This window comes from Peromyscus californicus, unplaced genomic scaffold (genome assembly GCF_007827085.1).
Source record: "Peromyscus californicus insignis strain IS unplaced genomic scaffold, ASM782708v3 Scaffold_15__1_contigs__length_86483966, whole genome shotgun sequence".
Classification (NCBI taxonomy): Eukaryota; Metazoa; Chordata; class Mammalia; order Rodentia; family Cricetidae; genus Peromyscus; species Peromyscus californicus.
The window spans coordinates 60,740,164-60,760,109 of NW_026294447.1; the positions used below are offsets into that span (position 1 = coordinate 60,740,164).

A 19,946-nucleotide genomic window follows, 5' to 3' on the forward strand; every position below is an offset into this window, starting at 1 on the left:
TTATCCCATCTGTCTTTTGCCTCTGGGCTTTTATCTTGCTCTATTCTCTATACCTTTCTTTACTTCTTACTCTGTGGCTGGCTGTGTAGCTGGGTGGCCAGCTCTGAGGTCTTCCTCTCCTTCTCTTCTTGTTCCTCTCCTTTTTTTCAAGTTCTTCTCCTATTTATTCTCCCTGCCTGCCAGCCCCACCTATTTCCCTTCTGCCTTGCTATTGGCTGTTCAGCTGTTTATTAGACCAATCAGGTGTTTTAGACAGGCAAAGTAACACAGCTTCACAGAATTAAACAAATGCAACATAAAAGACTGCAACACATCTTTGCATCATTACACAAATGTTCCACTGTTGTGGAATATTTCTTTACACTGTGTGAAGACATTTCACTGTGATTGGTCTAGTAAAAAGCTAAATGGTCAATAGCTAGGCCGAACTTTCAGGGCAGAGAGAACTCTGGGAAGAAGAAGGGAGGAGTCTTGAGGAGTTGCCAGCCAGACACAGAGGAAGCAGGAAAACAACATGGGCAGAGTAAAGTTAATAAAGCCATGAGGCATAAAGTAAACTAAAAGAAATGGGTTCATTTAAGTTATAGGAGTTAGTTAGAAACAAGCCTAAGCTATCAAAATTAATAAGAAGTCTCCATGTGGTTATTTGGGAACAGACAGGAGGGATAGAAAAATCTGCCTACATTCCACAGCATAAACAAATGTAGCACATCTTAAACTAATATTCTACAACCCCATCCACCTAGGGAGCCTAGGGCTTCTCATTACTGAAGAAATGATTAACCAGAGGGCATCCTGGAGGAGGTGCCAATGGCTTCTGTCTGACTTGGGGTGCTGTAGCATGTCTGGTACCTTCAGATCTATTAGTCATGTGTTGAACTCTTAGCCCCAGAACCTGAGAATGTGACCTTATTGGAGACAGGGTCTTTGAAAAGATAATCCGTGAAAAGGCTGGCTAAGTTATTATGTCAGTTCGGAGAAGAGACAGAGACTCAGCTCCAAGGTGTCACCTTCGTCAGCCTGAAGATTCTCTTAATCTTTTGCCAACCTCAACTTATGCCAAACTGAGATTTGTGGCTTTAAAGAGGAAAAGCATTTCAGGACTAGCCAGTCTGAAGGAGAGATGGGGATTTTTATTAAAGGTATTTAACGTAGGATTACACATGAGGACTGGGCGAGCGTCAGTCTTACTTAAGTGAGGACATGTAGGAAGAGAAGCAGAAAGTAAAGACACACCTGAGTGAGGCTGTGGCCTCCATAAGGGACTCAGCAGTGAGCTGCCTTAGCTATTAGTCATATACACCATTTTGGTGACTCTCAAGTTACATCTCAGACATTACTAAGAAGGCTTACCCCCCCCCCATCTCTCTTCTGATAAATGAGTAGTGGTGATGGAGATGTCTTGTTTGAAACTATAATTTGAGGAGGCTTCTCAAGGAATTTAGTGTATGTCCTTTCTGTATAAGAGGTTTTTGGTGAAATTCCTAGGAAACTGAAGGTTTATAGCTGAAGGGGAGAAAGGCCTTAATCAGGTGGTGATTGTGCCAGGGTCTCTGCCTCTATGTTGGTGAGACACTTCAACCATATTCCTGGGTCCAGAGTTCCTTTAGTTCTCATGTCTCCACAATTTCCCCATCCTTCTATCCTGCCTCACCTAGCATTCATATAGCCCTGGATTGGATCCCCAGCACTGAGGTGGCTCACACAGGTAATCCCAGCCCTGGAAGGTGGAGGCTGGAGGATGAAAATTTCAAGGTCATTTTAAGCTACATAGTCTGGGCTTTATATGATAAGATCCTGACTCAAAAAAAAAAAAAAAAAAAAAGCCAATCCTTTAATCCCAGCACTCGGGAGGCAGAGGCAGGCGGATCTTTGTGAGTTCGAGGCCAGCCTGGTCTACAGAGCAAGATCCAGGAAAGGCGCAAAGCTACACAGAGAAACCCTGTCTCGAAAAACCAAAAAAAAAAAAAAAAAAAAAAAAAAAAAAAAAAAAAAAACCAAAAATAAAAAAAGCAAAGAGAGAAGAGAAAAGAACGAAGTTATTAGGGGTGGCCTCTCAGGCATCGTAAAGAGAAAACTGGACGGACACACACGGAAGAAAGAGCACACGAAGCCAGGAAGGGCCAGCCGTGATGGCTCATGCCTTTATTCCAATTTCTGTGAATTCAAAGCTAGCCTTGTCTACACAGTGAGCTATGGGCCATTGAGGGATGTATAGTGAGACCCGGTCTCTGGGTTTAAAAAAAAAGGAAATGGCAGACCAGGAAGAAAAGCCTCAGAAAAATCAAGAGCTCAACTCTCAGGCCCCGGAACGGAGAGAATATAACTGTGTGGTGCTGTGTTCTCACCACCCAATACTGTAACTCTGGAGCATCCACACTACATCCAGCGCAGGATGGGACAGGCCTGAATGTGTCCTTGGATTTCCCCTGAGTTCCAAAGTCTTCACAGCGGCCACTCCCTGACGCTGTGGCTGCTGCACTGCCTCTGTCTAGAAGGCTGCTTCTCAGTCCTGAGTGTGACCCCCTGGGTGCCTAGGGCCCCCTTCTTCCGGCCCTTGAAGTTCTCGGGACAGTATATGGCTCATACCTGTTCCTCCAGGAAACTTCCCCGACAAGTCTTCCTATCTGCCCTCTGCCTCTCAGCTCTGGCGAGCATAGGTGGGACTCCCTAGACTGGCCTGGAGCTGGAGCCCTTCCCTGGAGAGAGGAGTGTTTCTGGGTTTTGGGCACTAGAGGGCCCCCCCCCATCTAGTGTGCCTCTGACTGTGGGAGGGTCTAACAGTACCTCAGTGGTCCCCAACAGCCCACTGCTGTGACAGAGGGCCATCCTCCACTAACCTCCACCTCCCTGACCTCTCCTCCACTAATCTCCACCTCCTCAGCTTCCCTTAAGGCCCTCCCTAACCTCCCTTCCTAGTCCCTCCAGGTTGAGCTCTGGTTCAGGCTCTGACTAGCTCCAGGCTGTGACAGATCAAAGGTTGGAGTGGTTCTCTGGAATGAAAGGGGCGGAACTTTTCTGAAAGCGAAAGCATGGGGTCTGAGGAGAGAGGGGGCCTGGGCGGTCCTGTGGCTGGGAAGTCCCAGCTGTTGGTAATCAATTGGGCTGTTCTGGAGGCCTCCAGCCTGGATCCGGCCTCAGGATCCTGCGTGGCTGGCTTCCCCAGGACCTCTGCTGCCTGGGCACAGTTGTCTGCTCCCATACCAGGTATGACCCAGTCAGGTGGGGCAGGAGGGTAGAGAGTGTTTGGGGACAGTGGGTAGAGACTACTCTGGCTCTGTTAGTGGCCTTTCTGGTCAAAGGCCTGGGTTCCAAGCCCAGGCCAGCTGAGCTACAGTGGCAGCTCAGTCACAAAAGATCTGCACACATCCAAATATGTAGACAGTCGCACGCGGTTGCAGAAAGGAGAGAGACACAGGAGGCATGCAGATAAGCACACAGACATGGGAGACACACACATATTACAGAATAATCACACACACACACACACACACACACACACACACACACACACACACACACACACGGAGGCACTCAGGCCAGCATGAAGATGTGTAAAGCTGAAGCTCATCTAAGTGTGGATGTACCACAGGTTCACAATCAGGTCAGAGCCCCTTCATTTTCCTCGAGCATCCGACATTTATGGGTCCTTCATGGGTCTGAGCCAGGCGCATTCTGTGCTCCCCGGGACTCCTGGTTAAATGGCAGAGACATCTCAGACCACATAACTATCTAGGTTATGCTGTGTGCTGGGACGGCTGATGAGGGAAGGCTTCTCAGAGGAAGAGCCCTGAGAAGTTGGCAGCTGGAAGAGCTCAGGTCACTGCTAGAGGCAAGGGCAGCTCACACAAAAACACGGAGGAGAAATGATTCTGAGCAGACAGAGGGGCAAGAGAGTGACAGAGTGACGGGTAACCCATGACAACCCCTAGAAAGGGCCTTGCATGCAAAGGTAAGAAGTCTGTACTCCTGGGGGTGATGGCAACCCAGGGGTGTTTATATTAGCAACTGTGAAGGGAGCCTGTGTCTTTTTAAAAATAGGTTTGGCTGGCATATAAGACTGGTTGTGTTTGCAAAATCGACATATGAAATTTACCAAACTCCTTTGTTATCCCATAATAACCAACCTTGGGATTCTTAAGCAGACAGATACAAACAATGAAAACGGCAATCTGAACTGTGTCCCTCTCTGGCTTTTGCAGCTTTTATTGGTTTTCCTTGTCTTGTTGGCTTAACTAGATCTCGCAGGTGAACGCTAAGGATTGAAACTGTATATTCTTGTCCTGTTCCATCTTTTCAGGAAAGGGCCCCTACCTTGCAGGGAACATTTTGAGGCAAGAGCGCCACAGTGGCTGCAGTGGTTGTTCCTGGGGTTTTGATGGAAAGGGGACAGCCCAGCCCTCACAGGTAGGGAGGAAGGGTGTGGTTGTCCTGGAGGGAAACTGAGAGAGTGGGGGCTGGTACAAGAGGGAAGGTTTGCAAAAGTTAGAAGTAAGTCTGGGAAACTGGGGAGTCTAGCCCTAAGCTTATGGTCACGGCTGGAGTGGCCCACGGTGAGTTTCCCTGCCTCTGCCACTGGCCATGCTGCTGTGACTGTCACTTAACCCCGGGGCCCAGGCTGGCCTGGATCTGCAGGATCCTGGAGTTTAGTGGCAAGCTTCAGTCAGAGAGTGACCGCAGTGGGGACCAGAGAGAGAGCCAGGGATGGGCCTTGTGGCTAACACAGAGAAGGCATGGGGGTGGAGTCCACAGGCTGGCCCAGTGGGGCATCCACTCACACTTCCAAATTGTGCTCTAGGGTGGAAGAGAAGGGAGACAGACTCTTAAGTCTGGAAGAAGCTCTATCACAGTAGGAACAGTTCTGAGCGGCCACTGAGCAGATGACACAAAGCTGAGAATTCCTTGGAGGTAGGGGACTCGCTGGGTCCTGGAAGCCAGGTCTGACTTGGAGACCAAAGAGGGAGGGTGATCAGGAGGAGACACAACTTGAGGCGGGGGGGGGGGGGGGGGGGGGGGGGGGAGCACGGACGGACGGGATGGGGTTGAGGGGGACGGAGGACCAAAAACTGCACATTCAGCAAGATGGAAGGGGTCCCATGGGCTAACGTGAGTAGCATGTAGACTAGGAGTGAGGCAAAGAAAGATCAGTCCAGAATGGGGGCTGGGGGTGGGGGACACACGAATCCCAGCTATGGGACTTGGGATGGCTTGAAGGTACTAGGGAGTCACAAAAGGTTTTAAAACAAGGGAGTGACCCATTTGGATTGGGGGAGGTCAAGAATGGTTTGGGGAGCCGGGGAGCCACTGAGAGCTGCAGTCAAAAGTGTCATGGCTGTAGCCACCACCACCACAGATTGGTGGCTTTGATGGCCCTGTGGTGCAGGTCTGGTTTGATATGAGGGTAGTTGAGCAGCCTGAGAAAGACCAAAGATTCCTTGTACCTTGCCGTGAAATTCACATGTCCAGGTGTCCCTCCTCCAGAATCTGTCCCCAGATTCCCTTGCAAGGACTGCCACACCAACCACCCTTTGTCCCTACCTTCTGGAGGGTTGGGCCAGGCTGAGTGGCTTGAGGCTAGACCGTGCCCCTCTCTGAGCCTCGGGTTCCTCAAATGGGGCAGATCAAACTTCCTGACTTCGTTGTTGTGGGGCTCAGATCTGTGTCAGCACCGGGCTGAACACACAGTGGGTGCTTAGTAAACAAAGGTGAACTCTCCCAGCCAAGGCAGGACCTACCCTATCCTTTCCCAGCACCCCTGTATCAGTGGCAGATGGCATCTCCCACACTAGGCACTGAAAGGCCCCTTAGAGGAAGGGGGCCAGAGATTGCCATGTATGGGTCAGGTCTGTGTGGAGCAGGGTCACTAAACTGGGTGCCAGGGCAGGATAATGACCTGTGACCAGGGTGGGGCTGATAAGGCCCCAACCAATCACTTGGGCCTCCCTCCTCCCCTGGGCTTCCTTGAAGCTCCTGGTGGCCTCTGGAGCTCCAGCTGTAGGCCTCAGCTGACTCTGACAGATACCTTGCTGGAGGGCTAAAGCCTAGGGGCTGGCCCCTGTCCAGCATACCTTAAGTCCCAGGAAAGGGCAGTTCCTTCCTGACTCACCCAGGGGTCTGGCCCTAGCTCCTTCTTGGATTTGTCCTGGTATGGTGGGGAGTCCTGAAGAGAGCTGAGAGTTATGTATGCTTCTGCTCCATCTAGCCTTTCTTCTTTTCATTCTTTCTTCCTTTCTTCCTTTCTTTCTTCCTTCCTTCCTTCCTTCCTTTCTTTCTTTCTTCCTTCCTTCCTTTCTTTCTTTATTTAATTTATTTAAAAGATTCATTTATTTGCTTTATGTTCTCTGTGTGTGGTTTGCTTGCGTGTATGTTTGTGTACCATGTGCATGCCTGGTGCCCTTGGAAGTCAGAAGAGCATATTGGTTGCCCTGGAACTGGAATTACAGATGGTTGTGAGCCACTGTATAGGTGCTGGGAATTGAACCCAGGTCCTTTGTAAGAGCAACTAATGCTTTTAACCACGGGGCCATTTTTTTTCCAGCCCAGTCCAGGCCTTCTTTTGGTTCAGTTTCTCCGAAGGCATAGGAGAGCTTGCTGGCCCAACACCATCCCCCACCCATGTTTGGCTTGCACAATGTGGCGGGCAGGAGGTTCCAGTGGCCAGGAAGACTGTCTCTTCTCTCCCACCCCTAGCTAAACATACGGTCAGAAAAGCAAACAGTCAGGCTTTGCTGGCTGGAAGGGAATATGGTGGCAGTGTCTGCCCGAGGCCTGAGCAGTGTATGTCTCCCATGCTCCTGAGACCACTATCATGCTCAGTGTGGTGAGGCTGGGGGGGGTGTGGGTTGGCAAGAGGGGGAAGAGCAGCAGGTAGGAAATATATTGGGATTCCTCAGCTCCAAGTTAAATATAGACCTGAAGTCCCTCCCACAACCTTCCCTTCAGGCTGTGTGGTGAAGATAAGTGGCTGGGTGCCGGGAGGCTAGGGCCCTAGGGCATCATTGTACCCTCCTCCAGTTCCACAGAGTCTAGGAAGGGAATGCTTCTTAAGGAGGCTCCTGTTTGAGCCGAAGTGATCCTGCCTTTTGTGCTGAAAGAGGTGAGACCAGGTCTCGGGAGGGGATAAAGGGGGACTGTGGGAGGAAGGGATGGAGAGAAGTTTTGGCCTTAGAATCTAAAATCCTAGAAGTTTGGAATGTGGGTACTGGACCCTGCCCTTGTGGGTTGTGGGTTGGGCTGGTTCCCAGAATATGCATGCTCAACACTCCTTCTAATTCGATGGTAATTACTCAGGCTCAGTGAAAGGTGGACACCTGGGAGAGAGCCTCCTGGGGAGGCACCAGGGAGGCATTCTGCTGTTTGTATCCAGCTGCACTCTGGCAGGCAGAAGGCTCCGGCCAGCCCAGTAGCTGGCAGACACTTCCATTTCCATAGAAGAAATCAAGCCTTCCTGCACTCCTGGGTCCTACTGAGCCCCAGAGAGCTTACCCAGGGTTCTGTGTCTGCTCCCTGGGCCGGCACCCTCCAGGCCTCTTGAGCTGCCTTCTCACCCCCAGCTTCCCTGCAGCCAAGATGCCATTGCCAGGAACAGTGACCCCTGGGCCAGAACTCCAAAGCCCTAAGCAGCCTGGGAAGTCACAGGGCACTCGGAAGTCCAACAGTATGAAAGAGCCAAGCATGCACCACGGGGACACAGTGAAACCCAGCCTGAGCACCCTGAAGCGGACCTTCTTCCGGAACAGCCTGGGAGCTTCCACCCACAAACCCAAGGAGGACCCTGGCCTGTTCAGGCGAAGTTCCCGCTTCCTGTTCCGGTCCTTGAGACGGGCCCTGGATGAAGGTCTAACCTCTGGGCACCCTCAAGTCACTGCTGTGACAGAGAAGCCTTCCAAGGTCACAGATGGTGTCAGTCGGCAGGCATCCACTGGGACCCATCCTGAGGATCTGGAACCGCAGGCAGGTAGGGTCTCATATGACACTGTGAGAGGAAGCTGAGGGCGGAGAGGACAGGAGCTGTATCCCGACACACTTTCCTTGAAGCCTAACTCACCCAAATCCTGCCTTCTGCACAAATTCTTCCAGTTTCTAGCAAGGGAAGGCCAATACACCTACTGGGCAAATAGAAAAAACAGGCTCAGCTAAGTGACTTGCTTGGTGTCTTGTAGATAACTAAAAGAGAAGTGAGATTTGAACCCAGATCTTCATGGCCTTTCACTGCTTGGCCTCTTGAGCAAACTCATCCTAAGTATTAGGCATTGATCCTCTCAGACCACAGGGTCACAGAGGTTCATGGGGGCCACTGTTACCTGGAAGGGCAGCTAGGGAGCCGGCTCAGGGAAGCATAAATTGAACTTGGACTCTCAAGAAGGGATCTAGCAGTAGAGAACTCGAACGTGGTGCGGGCAGAGAGCAGGGCAGCAGAAAGGCTGACTCTGGACATTAGGGGAGGACACACCCAGCTGAGCTCTGAACCTATTAGACCTGCAATTACAGCCACACATGAGGTCACCAGGACAAGCTCAGCAGAGATGGGAGTGAAGATGGGGGGCGGGGGGCCGTGCAAGATAGAAGGTACTGGCTCCCATATAGCGGCGCAGCCAGGAGCTCACCCCAAATTGTTGTTTTCAGTCAGGATTGGGGCCCTGATTCTGTTCCTTCTAACGGGAGTCTAAGCAAGGACTTCAGGCAGGCGGAGCAGTTCAGTTGCGCACAGAACATCTGAGCAGTGGTCAGGCAGCCCAGTCCAAGGCTCTGAGCACAACCTAGCTGTCTAAGTTGGTACCAGGGCACTGGGTTGGTCCCTCTCGTTGACCCCTTTCTTACCCGCGCTTTCAGAAAGCAAATCCGTGACAGACCTCATCACCGAGCGGCAACTAGTGAAGGCCTTCGAACAGTTGCGGTACCTAGAGACGCAGCTGGTAGCAGACAAAACCTCTCGCACCTTTACGCAGGACCCCACCGCCTATGCGCGGCGCGCTATGGACCTTTGCCTACATTACGACGGAATGGCGGCGGAGATCGGAGCCATTGTGCGCGAGGCGCTGGGTTCCGAAGGCGTGGATCGAGACGCTCTAGCAGAACTGGCCCAGGTGGTGCACTTGGAAGAGGAGGCCCATCAGGCCTCCCAAGCCGAGGGTGACTTTTTGAGTACGCCTCGCCACTGGCGTCAGCACTGGGAGGACGCGGTGCGGCGCAGCGCTCAGGAGCGCGTGCAGCAGGCAGGCATCAAAGTCCCCCCAGGGGCTGCGGAGGGCGCGTCGGACCTAGCCCAGCTTCTGGCTGAGCTCGGTGGAGTGGTTCGCCGCGACCTGCAGAGGGTGCGATTAGAGATGCAGCCTGCTTACGAAGCTACTGACTTTCCAGTGTGGGAGACCTACTTGCGTGCCTTCCACAACGCAGTGGCCCAGCGTCTGCAGGAGCTGGCGCGAGACGCCCGCGGCTGTGAGCAGCTCTATGTGCTGTTAGACTGGGCCGCCAATGTGTATGGCAGGTGAGGCCTAAGATACAGTACTTAAGGCAGGAGCGGGTACCACCACCCACCAATAGACCGTGAGAAACGACTACAAGAGCACAGGGCACCTTTCTTCCCCAATCCTTCTCTGGCAAAGACGATGGGGCGCCAGGAAGATGGGGATTTTGTCATTCTTTCTTTTGTGCTAGGCTGTGTGCTCCCATCCCAGGTTTTCCTAAGGGACCACGCATCTACAGCTTCCCAAAGGTAGAAAGTCTCTCATGTGCACTTCCCACCAGAGCCAGGAGCCCCAGAGAGCAATGCTAGTCCATAAGGTGGCTGCATTGGAAAAGGGCAGCTTTCCAGGCAGAGCACCACTCAGAGTGTGGGTTCAGCCTGCTTTCCCTCTGGATGAGCATTCACATGCAGAGTGCAGCCTGCTGGGGGCTTCCATCCCTGGTACATGCTGTAACAAGGGTGCTTTAGTTCCCCAGATGAATGAGCCCCAGCTTTGCCCCAGCCCAAAGGGAGAAGAATACATGATGGAGAGGGCTGCCAGAATCCTGGCCTCTTTAAATCGCTGTGGTCAGGCCATTATTCTGGGGTACCCTGATTTGGGTTAGATGGTGATGGGGAGGTGGCGGGTGTGTGTGTGTGTGTGTGTGTGTGTGTGTGTGTGTGTGTGTGTGTGTTGGTTAGAGCTCAGTCTTGAATGTAGAGGTCACATTGAGGCAGTCTGGCAGAGGTCCATCTGAACAGCTCCTTAAGCACTCTGAGCAGGCCCAGCTGGATGCTTGAGTGCCAGGAAGTCCAACCCAGCCGTCAGAAGTTTCCGGGAAGGGAAGTGATGGCATAGACCTCTGGAGGGTAGAGAAATGGAATGTGTCAACACAATCGGAGTTCAGGGCCCTAATGATAACTTTAGACTTTGAGCCTGGTTAGGGAGAGGAGGCAGCTGGTAGAGCATCAGAACCCTGTCCAGGTCCTCAACAACTCTCCCACCCCACCTTGCTTTTCAGTCCTGACTTCCTGGGTGCCCCAGACTTGGCACTGCCCACCGAACCGCTGCCCCCACTCCTAGAGCCTGCTCTGTGGGCCCGCCTGGAAAGTGACTACACTAGCTTCCTAGAGGTGAGGCTGGGGAGGCTCCCTCCGGGCTCCAGAGGCTGGGTCCTGCAGGAAGGAGGCTTGGGGTGGTGCTGGAGGTACCTGCAGGCCTGGACTGTGCCTGGGGTCCAATGACGCTAGTCCCTAAAGGTGCAAAACGGGGCTTGGAAGGCAGGGGGCGCCCTTACCTTCCTCCTGGAAGGCTTCTCACGGCAGCCCATTCCTAACCCCACAGACAAAGATCACAAGCTGTTTTGACAGCATCTTGCTACTGGAGCAGAGTCGCTGGGAAGCCGGCGAGGACTTGGAAGTGCTGCAGGGCCTCTACCATGCGTCCCTGTCCATCGACGTGCACATGGTGCGCACGGGAGTGGGCTGAGGAGGGGCTTGTGTTCTGGCCTCAGGCACGTGGTCGTGATCTCTTGGAGCTAAGTTATAATGAGAGGGGAACCTGTGGGGTGATCTAGGCCCTTGAAGCACATGGTCAGTCTAGGTTACAGCTCTCAGCTCTGCCGGTGGACTCTGGGAGTGGGGAGGTGACCCTCACTCTGTGGCAGCTGAAAACTGCAGGGAGAGAGGGGTGGGCTGGGTGCGAGACTCAACTGCGCTCAGCGTGTGGCGTCCCTGACAGCTCGTGGCTGAGCACGTGAAGGCGGCCGGCGCTATCTCCTCGGAGCTGGAGGCCACCACCCTGCAGATCTGCGCGCGCGCGCTCTGCCTCTTTGTGCCCAGGTGCGGGTGGCATTCTCAGCCCCGGAAGGGTGGGAGATGACCCGGTCAGGAGTGGGCGGGGTCCACTGGTGGCCTGAGTGTGAGACCCTCATCACTGGTGAGGGCCTAAGCGGGTGAAGACCCGAGGTCAGAGGAATGATCCTTTCCCGTCCCCAGGTTTGAAAAAGCTTTTCTGGCATCAAAGGCAGTGAGCGAGTGCTACCTGGGCGCCTATATTAACGCCTGCGTGGAGATGAGGTAGGTCGCCCCAGCTCCAGGGCGTTGCCGAGTACTGCCAGCAGGAGGGGCGCGAGGTCAGGAAAAGAGATCCGAAGCAGTGGCGGCCGGGGCAGGCGGGGAGGCGGGCGAAGTAGGGGGTAGTAGCTCCTGAGTGTGGATTCTTGTGGGTTTCCCCAAGGCCTTCCCAGATCGTCCTGTCTTCGCCCTGGCCCTAACATGTTCAGCAAAGCTAGGGCCCTGGAACGAATGTGTGGCTTCAAGGCTGACCAGAGGCTGAGTAGATCGTCCCCCCTCCCCCGCGCCCAGTCACAGGGCTCCCCGTTTATTTCCTGCATCCCATTCCGTTCTTTTTTTTTTTTTCTGAGTTTACCTCCTCCTCGGAGAAGCTCCCTCCCTTAATCCCACCTTGGACAATCTCGGGCGCCTCTACCCTCAGGAGGCAAGGCCCACTCTGTTTGGCAGAGACTGCTACTGTGCCCTGACCTCCAACCATACCGGGGTGCCCTCTTCCCTACAGACAGGCTAGTCTGGGGAATGCAGCCATTAACAGAAGGCATGTGACCTGAGCCACCTTGTGGTTTGGGATTCCAGAGGTGCCCATTGTTGGCGGTGTGCCCCGGATTTTCATCTCTGTGCCTCTGTCCTCTTCTAACAAAGCCAGAGCCTGCTTCCTCCGGCCGTGGGGACTCAATTCATATGAGCTCTTTATGAGCACTTGTGATACACCAGACATGTGCCTGCTTCATCCACCTGGGTAACTTCCCAAGACCAGGGTACCCAGATACAGATAGACAGCTGGATGCTGGTGCAGCCAGTAAGCCATGCACCTAGAGCTTCAACCAGGCCTGCCTGTGTCCAAAGAGTGGCCACACTGATGCTCCGTTTCCCAGCACTCTCTTGCCTAACTGTGCTGGGCTCCACTTCAGCAATGAGGGGTCCGGGGGTTGGGAGCGGGGACCACTCAGCCCCAGGAAGCTTTCTCCACCTCTTGATAGGCAGCGCTGTGTACTGCATGCATATAGTCTGGTCCTCAGTTTTCTCAGCAGTGACATGGGATATTGTCATCCTCAAGGCAGTGATGCAGCTCAGTGGAGAGCTTGTGGCAGGCATGGCTCTGCTACAATGTCCCATCACCAAGAGGCATGGAGCACTGTCTCAAAGCTGCCATATGGGACCTATGTCATGGAGCTGAGCTGGTGCTCTGCTGAAAGGGTTTATGCTGGGCTCTCACAGCTTTAACCTTGTCCTCTCAATTCAGTTCTGCCCCCATGGCTGTTACTATGCACCCCTCCAGGGACTGCCCTTCACAGCACAGTCTAAACCAGCGGTTCTCAACCTGTGGGTCGAGACCCTGGGGGGGGGAGTCCAACAACTCTTTCACAGAAGTCTCATATCAGATGTCTTGCATATTTACATTACAATTCATAACCGTAGCAAAAGTACAGTTACGAAGAAGGAATGAAAATAATTTTATGGTTGTGGTCACCACAACATAAGGAACTATATTAAAGGGTCACAGCGTTAGGAAGGTTGAGAACCCCTGGTATATGAATGGAATTAGTGCAGTGCCCCATCTGCAGGGCTGTGCTAGGTGGGTCTTATTCTCCAGCCTGCTTCCCCTGGCCCAGCTTATTACTTGTCTTGGCCCCTCCACAGAACCAGCCTTCTGGCCAGGTTCCCAGGAACCATGAAGGAACTGGAGAAACCCCTAGTGGCTGCTACCAACAGCTTCCAGAAGCACTTGCTCCAGATTGTACAGCAAGACATGCAGGTGATTGGACACTTCCCATGCCCAGCGGTGCCCATCCATTCCCTTAAGTTCCATGCCTAACTCCCAGCTCTCATTTGCCCTAAATGAGCTCCCAGCTGAGCAAGGGCAGTTGGGAAACACCTCCCATCTCACTGCAGTTCCTTCCTGTTGGTGGTGAACACCCAGGCCCTGGGATAGTGGGCCAAGAAAAAAGGCCTAGAGCCCCCCCCCCCCCCCCCCCCCGACCAGCAAGTCAAGGTGTATTCAGCACACACCCTAAGCAGGGCCTGACAAGCCACTAAACTCAAACCATGCCCATTGGAGGAGGCATTCTGGGAAAGACCCAGTGATAAAATTTGTGCCTAGAAAAGAGGATGGCACAAGAGAACCCAGCGGTGAAGGGGGTTAGGAATGATGAACAGAGTTTACTCCCATGTCCCTCTGTCCCCAGCCGCTATTCAAGGTGCTATATACCAAGAGCTGGCTCACACAGGACACACTGCGTCCCCTCATGGACAAGGTGGTGGACTTTGCTCATCACCTTGAGCATGTGACCCCACCACTGGCACAGGTACCAGGAAGTGGTGGGGGGAGGCTGGCATGGGTGTGCAAGGCCCATGCCTTTGATCCTGACCCTACCCTCACTCTCCCAGGAGACTCTGCAGGAAGTGCACCGTTTTGTGGTCCGCGAGTACCTCGGGCAGGTGCTGAGGCCACACGAGAGGTTCAGTGGCCTGGATCGTGTGAACGGCTCCCATAAGATGAGCCTGGATGCCCAGGCCATCAGCAGCACCTTCAAGGACTTGGTAGGAGCAGTATCTGAATGGCAAGCAGTGCTCCATCTCTGGCCAGTCAGGCACTTCCTATTCTCATTTCTTCTCATCCTGTAAGGAGCCCCCAGGGCAGGTGCAGGAGCAGGTAGTGGAGAAGAGAGCTTACACTAGTTCTTCAGACTCCATTGTGTGTGTGTGGGGGGGGGCACACTGGACTCAAGAGGGACAGACCCAGGTGGCGGTGTCACTTTCCGATATATTTGCATACAGTTGTGGATGAAGGTGAAGGGATAAGGGTTATGATGGGCAAGATCTGTGGGAGGTCTTTCCCCACTCGGACTGGAACACTTTGAGCCATGCTCAAACCCCTTATCTGGGCTGCTGGTCTCCTACTGGTGACAGGTTCCAAGCAACACTTCCCTGGTCAGGACTCGGATTTCCCATCTGTGTAGATAAGAAGACATCTCTATAGAATCATTGCAGATGTCTCCTCCGCCCCCGCCCCCCCGCCCCGTGGCGTCTTACGATGGGCAAGCCACCGGCGGCAGATACATGGGATGGGTGCAGCAGGGCACTAAGGGGGGGTTGTACGCAAGGAACTCTATGGGGAGGTGGACCGCAGCACACATCTCCCTGTCTCCTCAGGGCTCTGAAGCCATGTGGCTGGACCAAGCCATCCTGTGCGTGGCTGAGATCCTGGGCGAGACCTACAAAGACGACATCCGGCGGCACCTGGAGACACTTATACGAAGCTACCCAGACGTCAGGTTTGCAGACTCTCCTCCCCCACTAGCTTCTGACCGAGAGTCAGGGTTCGCTGGAACCTGGCACTCGGGCCTTCAGCAGCGTCCTGTTGGCCATGAGTGCAGGCGAGCAGCAGGGGGAGGAGTGAGCTTGTCCTGGCTGAGAGAACTGAGCCTAAGCCCCAGAGCGAACCTCTATGGACCGTGAGCGCATGTGCACGATGGAGGGTCACCGGGAGCGAAGGCGAAAGGGCCACCTCTCCCTGGTGTTCTCCATCACCCGTGGACAACGTGGCCCCCACCCCCCGGGTGTAAACCCTCTCTAGAATCCCTCTGAGGCCTCGACAGGAAGGAGGCTCAGACCCGGGGCTGTGAGGGGTACTGAGTCATCGGACCCCCGTGGAAATCCCGGTTCGACTCCCTCCAATGCGCTCGGAGATTCCGGGATGGAAAGGCCGCTGAAAACCCCTAGTCCAGCCCCTTCCCTGGTTCTTGGCTACCAGCAGTCGGTTTGCTCTGCCAGATTTTGCTAGCCTCCTTCTAAGTTTGCGATTTCCCTACCGCCCCTTAGAGGTTCCCCAGCCCGGGTCTGGCCCTCCCTTCCTGGCTTCAAGGGCGGCCCTGGACGGCTGTGGGGAACCTGTGGGGAGGCAGTGTCTCAGGGTGCCCCTTTGCACCTGCCTCTCCCCCACTCACCGCCCCCCTCCAGCCTCCCCATCCCCCATCCCTGCCGCTGCTTTGTTTCTGCATACTGCGAGGACGTTCCCCAGCCTGCAACCTGGCCTCCACCTCCCTAGCGTTCTGCTAGTTTCTGGAACCTTCCCTAGGTCAGATTCCTTGTGCTGCCTCTGAGCAAAGCTTCTTTCGACTGCGTGCATGCTCCCTCCCCCGTCGCATGCCTGTGTGCTTCTAGGTTCAGTTGCTGTGCACAGGTCCACAATCCCGCTTCCGTTTAGAGCCCTCATCCCCTCCCGGCCTGGGATGGTCCCAGCCTTTCAGCCTCTCTGACCCAGCTCCAGGAATGCTGGGTGAATCATACTTCCTCCCAAGCCTGGGTTCCTGTCCTCCCTGGGGGCGGGGCGCTCTGCAGTAAGGACCCCCATGTCTCCACAGGCGTGACCATATACTGGCCATTCTGGCGCTGCGTAGACTCGGCCGCCGTAGGAACCAGAGTCTGTTGCAGCATACCCAAGACTTGCTGAGGGCAGCGCCCGAGGTCAGGCCCTCCCCGCGCCGTGTACTCTTTGAAGAGATCGAAGTGCCCACCTCTGTGGACGTGCTCATCACCTGCATCTAGGGCTGGCTGGCTGACTGTCAGGCAGGAGCCTGGTAGGCGGAGGGTCTGTCACCCTCCCTGTGACTGACCCCAAGTTGGGAGCCCAGTGAGTCACTCTGGCCCTGCCCCCATCTGTGAAGCCTGGAGCATGGAATTTTTGGTCTCAGTGCTTGGCTGCTCAGTCAGGGGGAGCCAAGAGTGGAGGCATTCCAGGCATTTGTGGGGGAGTCTTTTGGGGTGGCCGAGGCTCCTTGGAGGACTTCAGGCCAGGGAGGGCCTCCCTCTCTAACTGTCCAGCATATCCCCACTGTAGTGAGGAGCCGAGCATTCTAAAAATAAATACGAATCAAAATAGTGCCTACGGTTGGGCAAACTAAGCTGCTTGGGAGGGGTGATGTGGGACACCCAGCTGGTAGGTCGGCAGGCCCTTTGCTGACGACTGAATGAATGGGATGACTCATGCAAGTCCTGAGCTGGAAAAGCCCCTCCCTGTAGCTGCAGATCCAGGTCTTCAGGGGCTGGAGAGATGGCTCAGAGCTGAAGAGCACTTGTTCCCTCTCTGGAAGACCCTGGTTGGGTTCCCAGCACCCACGTGACAATAAGCAATCATTTGTGACTCCAATTCCAGAGGACCCAATGCATTCTTCTGGCCTCTGTGAGCATTCATGTGTGTGGTGCACAGACGTACATGCGGGCAAAACACCTGTACATAAAGTAAAAACAAATTCATTTAAAAAGCAACAAAACAAAGCCAGCCCTTCACCAGGACCCTGGGTCCACTAACCTCAGATACCATGCTGGTCTTGCCCAGAAGGGGTGGGCAGTACTCTGCCCCGTTCTGGGTAGCCTGAGCCCTGGTGAACACCGGTTCTGCAGCTTGAGGTATTCTGGTTTCATGCAGGAGGGACTTTCCAGCAATAAAAGTTGTTGGGTTACTGTGCGTGTAGGGTGGTGGCGGTGGGTATGGGTGGGAAGGTAGCCATGCGCGTTCATTCAGCCGTGGGTACACTTCCAGGAGACAGTACACCTGTTGAGATTTGTTTATAGCCCGAGGGACAAGGCTGGGGCCTTATTTGCATTGATGGCTCTAATTTCCCGGGAGGCTGTGAGCCAAGAGGGGATTGGCAGGGAACTGATGGTATAAACTGTGACAGTTCGCTTACCCTACTGTTCTCCAGCAGGCTTCCCCTGCAGCTCTGAGCCTGACTCTGGCACTAGCTTATGTGGGGTCAGGTACCTACCTGCAGGTGGCCTGGGGTCCTAAAAGCCCAGGGAAGTTTCCTTCCTCAAGTATAAGACCAGAGTTCTAAAACACTGCAGTATGAGGTGAGTGGACAGCACATCTTTCCCTGCTCTTCCAGACTATATCCTCTCCCTGGGATATAAGTAGCCAAAGGGTAATTAATGCCTGGGCTGATCTGCCTCCCCTCCCTGTGCTGGGACTGGAGCACAGAGCCATCCACCCACGTCTGAGTCTGCTGGGAGCCCTGGGGTGGATGTCCAGAATTCATAGCTCCTTCTAGGAGCAGGTGTCAGGGGCATTGTGACCACCCACCACCACCACCACCACCACCACCACCACCATCACCGTGTGTATCAGGGCTGGATGCCAGGGCCAGGTCAGCCCAGCCGGGGAGATCCAGACCTCCATGGGGAAGGATAGGCAGGGCAGGAATGAGGAAGTGAAGTTGTTGAGGTTCCCAGGCTCCAAAGCCAGAGGTGAAGGCCGGGAAATGTTGATACTTGATAAGCAGTCCTTCCTGCTAGTAGGGAAACTGAGACCTGGAGAGGGCAAGTGGCCTTGAAACCTCATAACCTAGAGTTCAGAGTGTGAGAAGAACCTCTATCGGAGAGGAAGGGGAAATGGCCGATTCACTGGCCAGGAGTCCCTGCTCGGTCCCGCGTGTCCCACAGTGGCCACCAGAGTTCTGCTGGCAGTGCAGACAGGGTTCTGAGAGGTGACAGAAACCTTAGCTTAGACAAGTTCTCCCCAGAGAGCCCTCTACCTCCCGCACACCCTACTTGTGAGTCCCAGGCCCCTCACCAGGTCCAGCAGGGCCACATCCTGTATGTCCTGAGCCTCAGGGCTGAGCATCCAGATGAGTCTGCAGGCAAGTCTCTGTACCTGGCTGTGCCTCAATATTTCCAGCTGTGAAATGGGCATGCTGTCAGTGCTTTCCAGCCAGAGGAGCTAGCATGGAGCTGGCTGAGGAGGGTGGAACAGGAGCTAGCCATAAAGCCAGGCCCCTGGCCTCCCTATGACCCCAAGACCCAGCCAGGCCATAATTTGCAAGACAATGTTGAAAGGTGATCCCGAGTGTGGCAATGGGGCCAGGGGCCCGGTGAAGTGGAATGGGACCTCGAGTGTTCAGTAGAGTGAGGTGGGTGGGCATGTCTGTTAGGAGAGAGAGATTTGGAGGGTGTGCCCAAGGCTGAGCAGCGTCACAGAGCATGAGGAAGGACTCGAGCCTTGTTCTTCTTAGAGACTCCAGACTGTCTTCCTCGGGGTTCCTAGACCTGGAAACAGGAAATCCAGGTTTCCTGACTAGAAGTATGCCTGTGCAAGGAGCATCAGCATGTATTCCTAGGAGCCTGGCAGTGACTAGGGCCTGGGGCCCCCTCCCTAAGGTCACAGGTAGCCAGAGGCCAAGGGTACAAATCAGGGGACTGAGGACAAGAGGGACAATGAAGGACTCTTCTGGCTCTGACTGGTGGCTCCTCAGCCCTAAGAGTGGTGCGGTTTGGGAACCTCCTACCCCCATGACCAGAGAGACTCCTTAGGGTGTCTCCTTGACCATCCTGCTGTCCAGGCCAAGCTTGAGAGGACATGAACTGTCTCGAAGCACTACTTTGGGACTCACTGACTAATTGGCTGGCAAGTGTGGTGTGTGTGTGTGTGTGTGTGTGTGTGTGGTCATGGGATCTGCTAGCCCTTGTCAGCACTGCCAGCCTGTCCCACAGGATGGAGCCTCTGCCCAGCCTCTTTGCTCTGCTCACAAGCAGGGGAGCCTGGAAGCACCTTCTTTGCCTCTCAGTCTCCAAGCCTAGCACCTGCCAACTATCCCTTGGTCCCCAGCCTCCACCGGGGCCCCCTCCTCTCCACCACTCTCTCTGTCTTCAGCTGATTTCTCATAAGGCCTTCTGTGATGATTTCTCTCCTTGTCCCCTGGGCTCAGTGTGCCATGCTGAAGCAGCCACGAGACTGGGGTCATGGGCCAGTTGTCTCAGCCCTGTCCTCTGCATCTTGGAACCTATGGTCCCTTTCCTTTCTGAGGTTTAGTCCCATAGAATGGAGTAGCTGATAGGGAGGGAGCTTAGGGACAAGTCAGGCGGTCCACAGAGGTCCTGATTCGAGGGTACTGGAGGTGGCGGTCAGCCTGTCACCTTCGTGCCTTCCCAGCCTCTCCCTCTTCCTTCCTTGCCTGCTGGTCCTGGCTCCTTCCTTCCTGGCCCCAGACCTCAGCAAGCCACATTCATGGGGGGAACACCCTCAGTGACTTTGAGGTGTTTCCTGCAGAGCCTCTCACCACTGACCAGGCTGTGGGGGGCGGGGGCAGGAGGCAGCACTACACTGTATTCCCATTCTCACTTCCTTCCTTTGCTACCACACACACTCAGAAGAGAAGAAAAACCACAAAAACAAAAACCCCTTGGGAACTACAGCAGGCCACCAGAGTCTCCCACCATCCATCATCAGTCATGGGGAGGGGCAAGACCGGCCTGCTTTGTGACATTGTCAATCTGAGCAGGAGGCTGGGCAGGAGCGGTCCTGGCCACCGAGATAAGACACATGGACTGCAGGTGCTGATAGCGGATTCCACGGTGCTCCAGGGGCAGCCCTGCTTTGCAGTGGCTAAAAGTCTGGGTAGGAGGCAAGTACTCCTGGGTAAGAGTAGCC

The 19,946-nt window shown here is 54.4% G+C and overlaps 1 protein-coding gene across 2 annotated transcripts; it reads left to right on the forward strand.

Annotated features, from left to right (window-relative positions):
- Positions 1-7,308: 7,308 nt before the first annotated feature.
- Exoc3l4 (exocyst complex component 3 like 4) lies at positions 7,309-16,403 on the forward strand. Of its 2 annotated transcripts, XM_052738220.1 has the most exons (11): positions 7,313-7,957; positions 8,833-9,487; positions 10,468-10,579; positions 10,791-10,913; positions 11,187-11,287; positions 11,444-11,524; positions 13,163-13,277; positions 13,708-13,827; positions 13,910-14,062; positions 14,675-14,796; positions 15,886-16,403. In XM_052738220.1, exons 1-11 carry the CDS (start codon positions 7,570-7,572, stop codon positions 16,067-16,069), a joined length of 2,154 nt encoding a protein of 717 aa, XP_052594180.1. In that variant the 5' UTR covers positions 7,313-7,569; the 3' UTR covers positions 16,070-16,403. The 2 variants fall into 2 exon arrangements, with proteins under 2 accessions (XP_052594181.1, XP_052594180.1); XM_052738221.1 differs by lacking the exon at positions 13,708-13,827 and having other exon boundaries at positions 7,309-7,957.
- Positions 16,404-19,946: the final 3,543 nt, after the last annotated feature.

What these genes read in the sequence shown, in the direction of transcription:
- Exoc3l4 (XM_052738220.1), top strand. Translation starts at nt 7,570, where the DNA reads ATGCCATTGCCAGGAACAGTGACCCCTGGGCCAGAACTCCAAAGCCCT. An exon ending in ACTACACTAGCTTCCTAGAG is followed by an intron (nt 10,580 to 10,790) that starts GTGAGGCTGGGG and finishes CTAACCCCACAG; the next exon opens with ACAAAGATCACAAGCTGTTT. An exon ending in CTCTGCCTCTTTGTGCCCAG is followed by an intron (nt 11,288 to 11,443) that starts GTGCGGGTGGCA and finishes TCCCGTCCCCAG; the next exon opens with GTTTGAAAAAGCTTTTCTGG.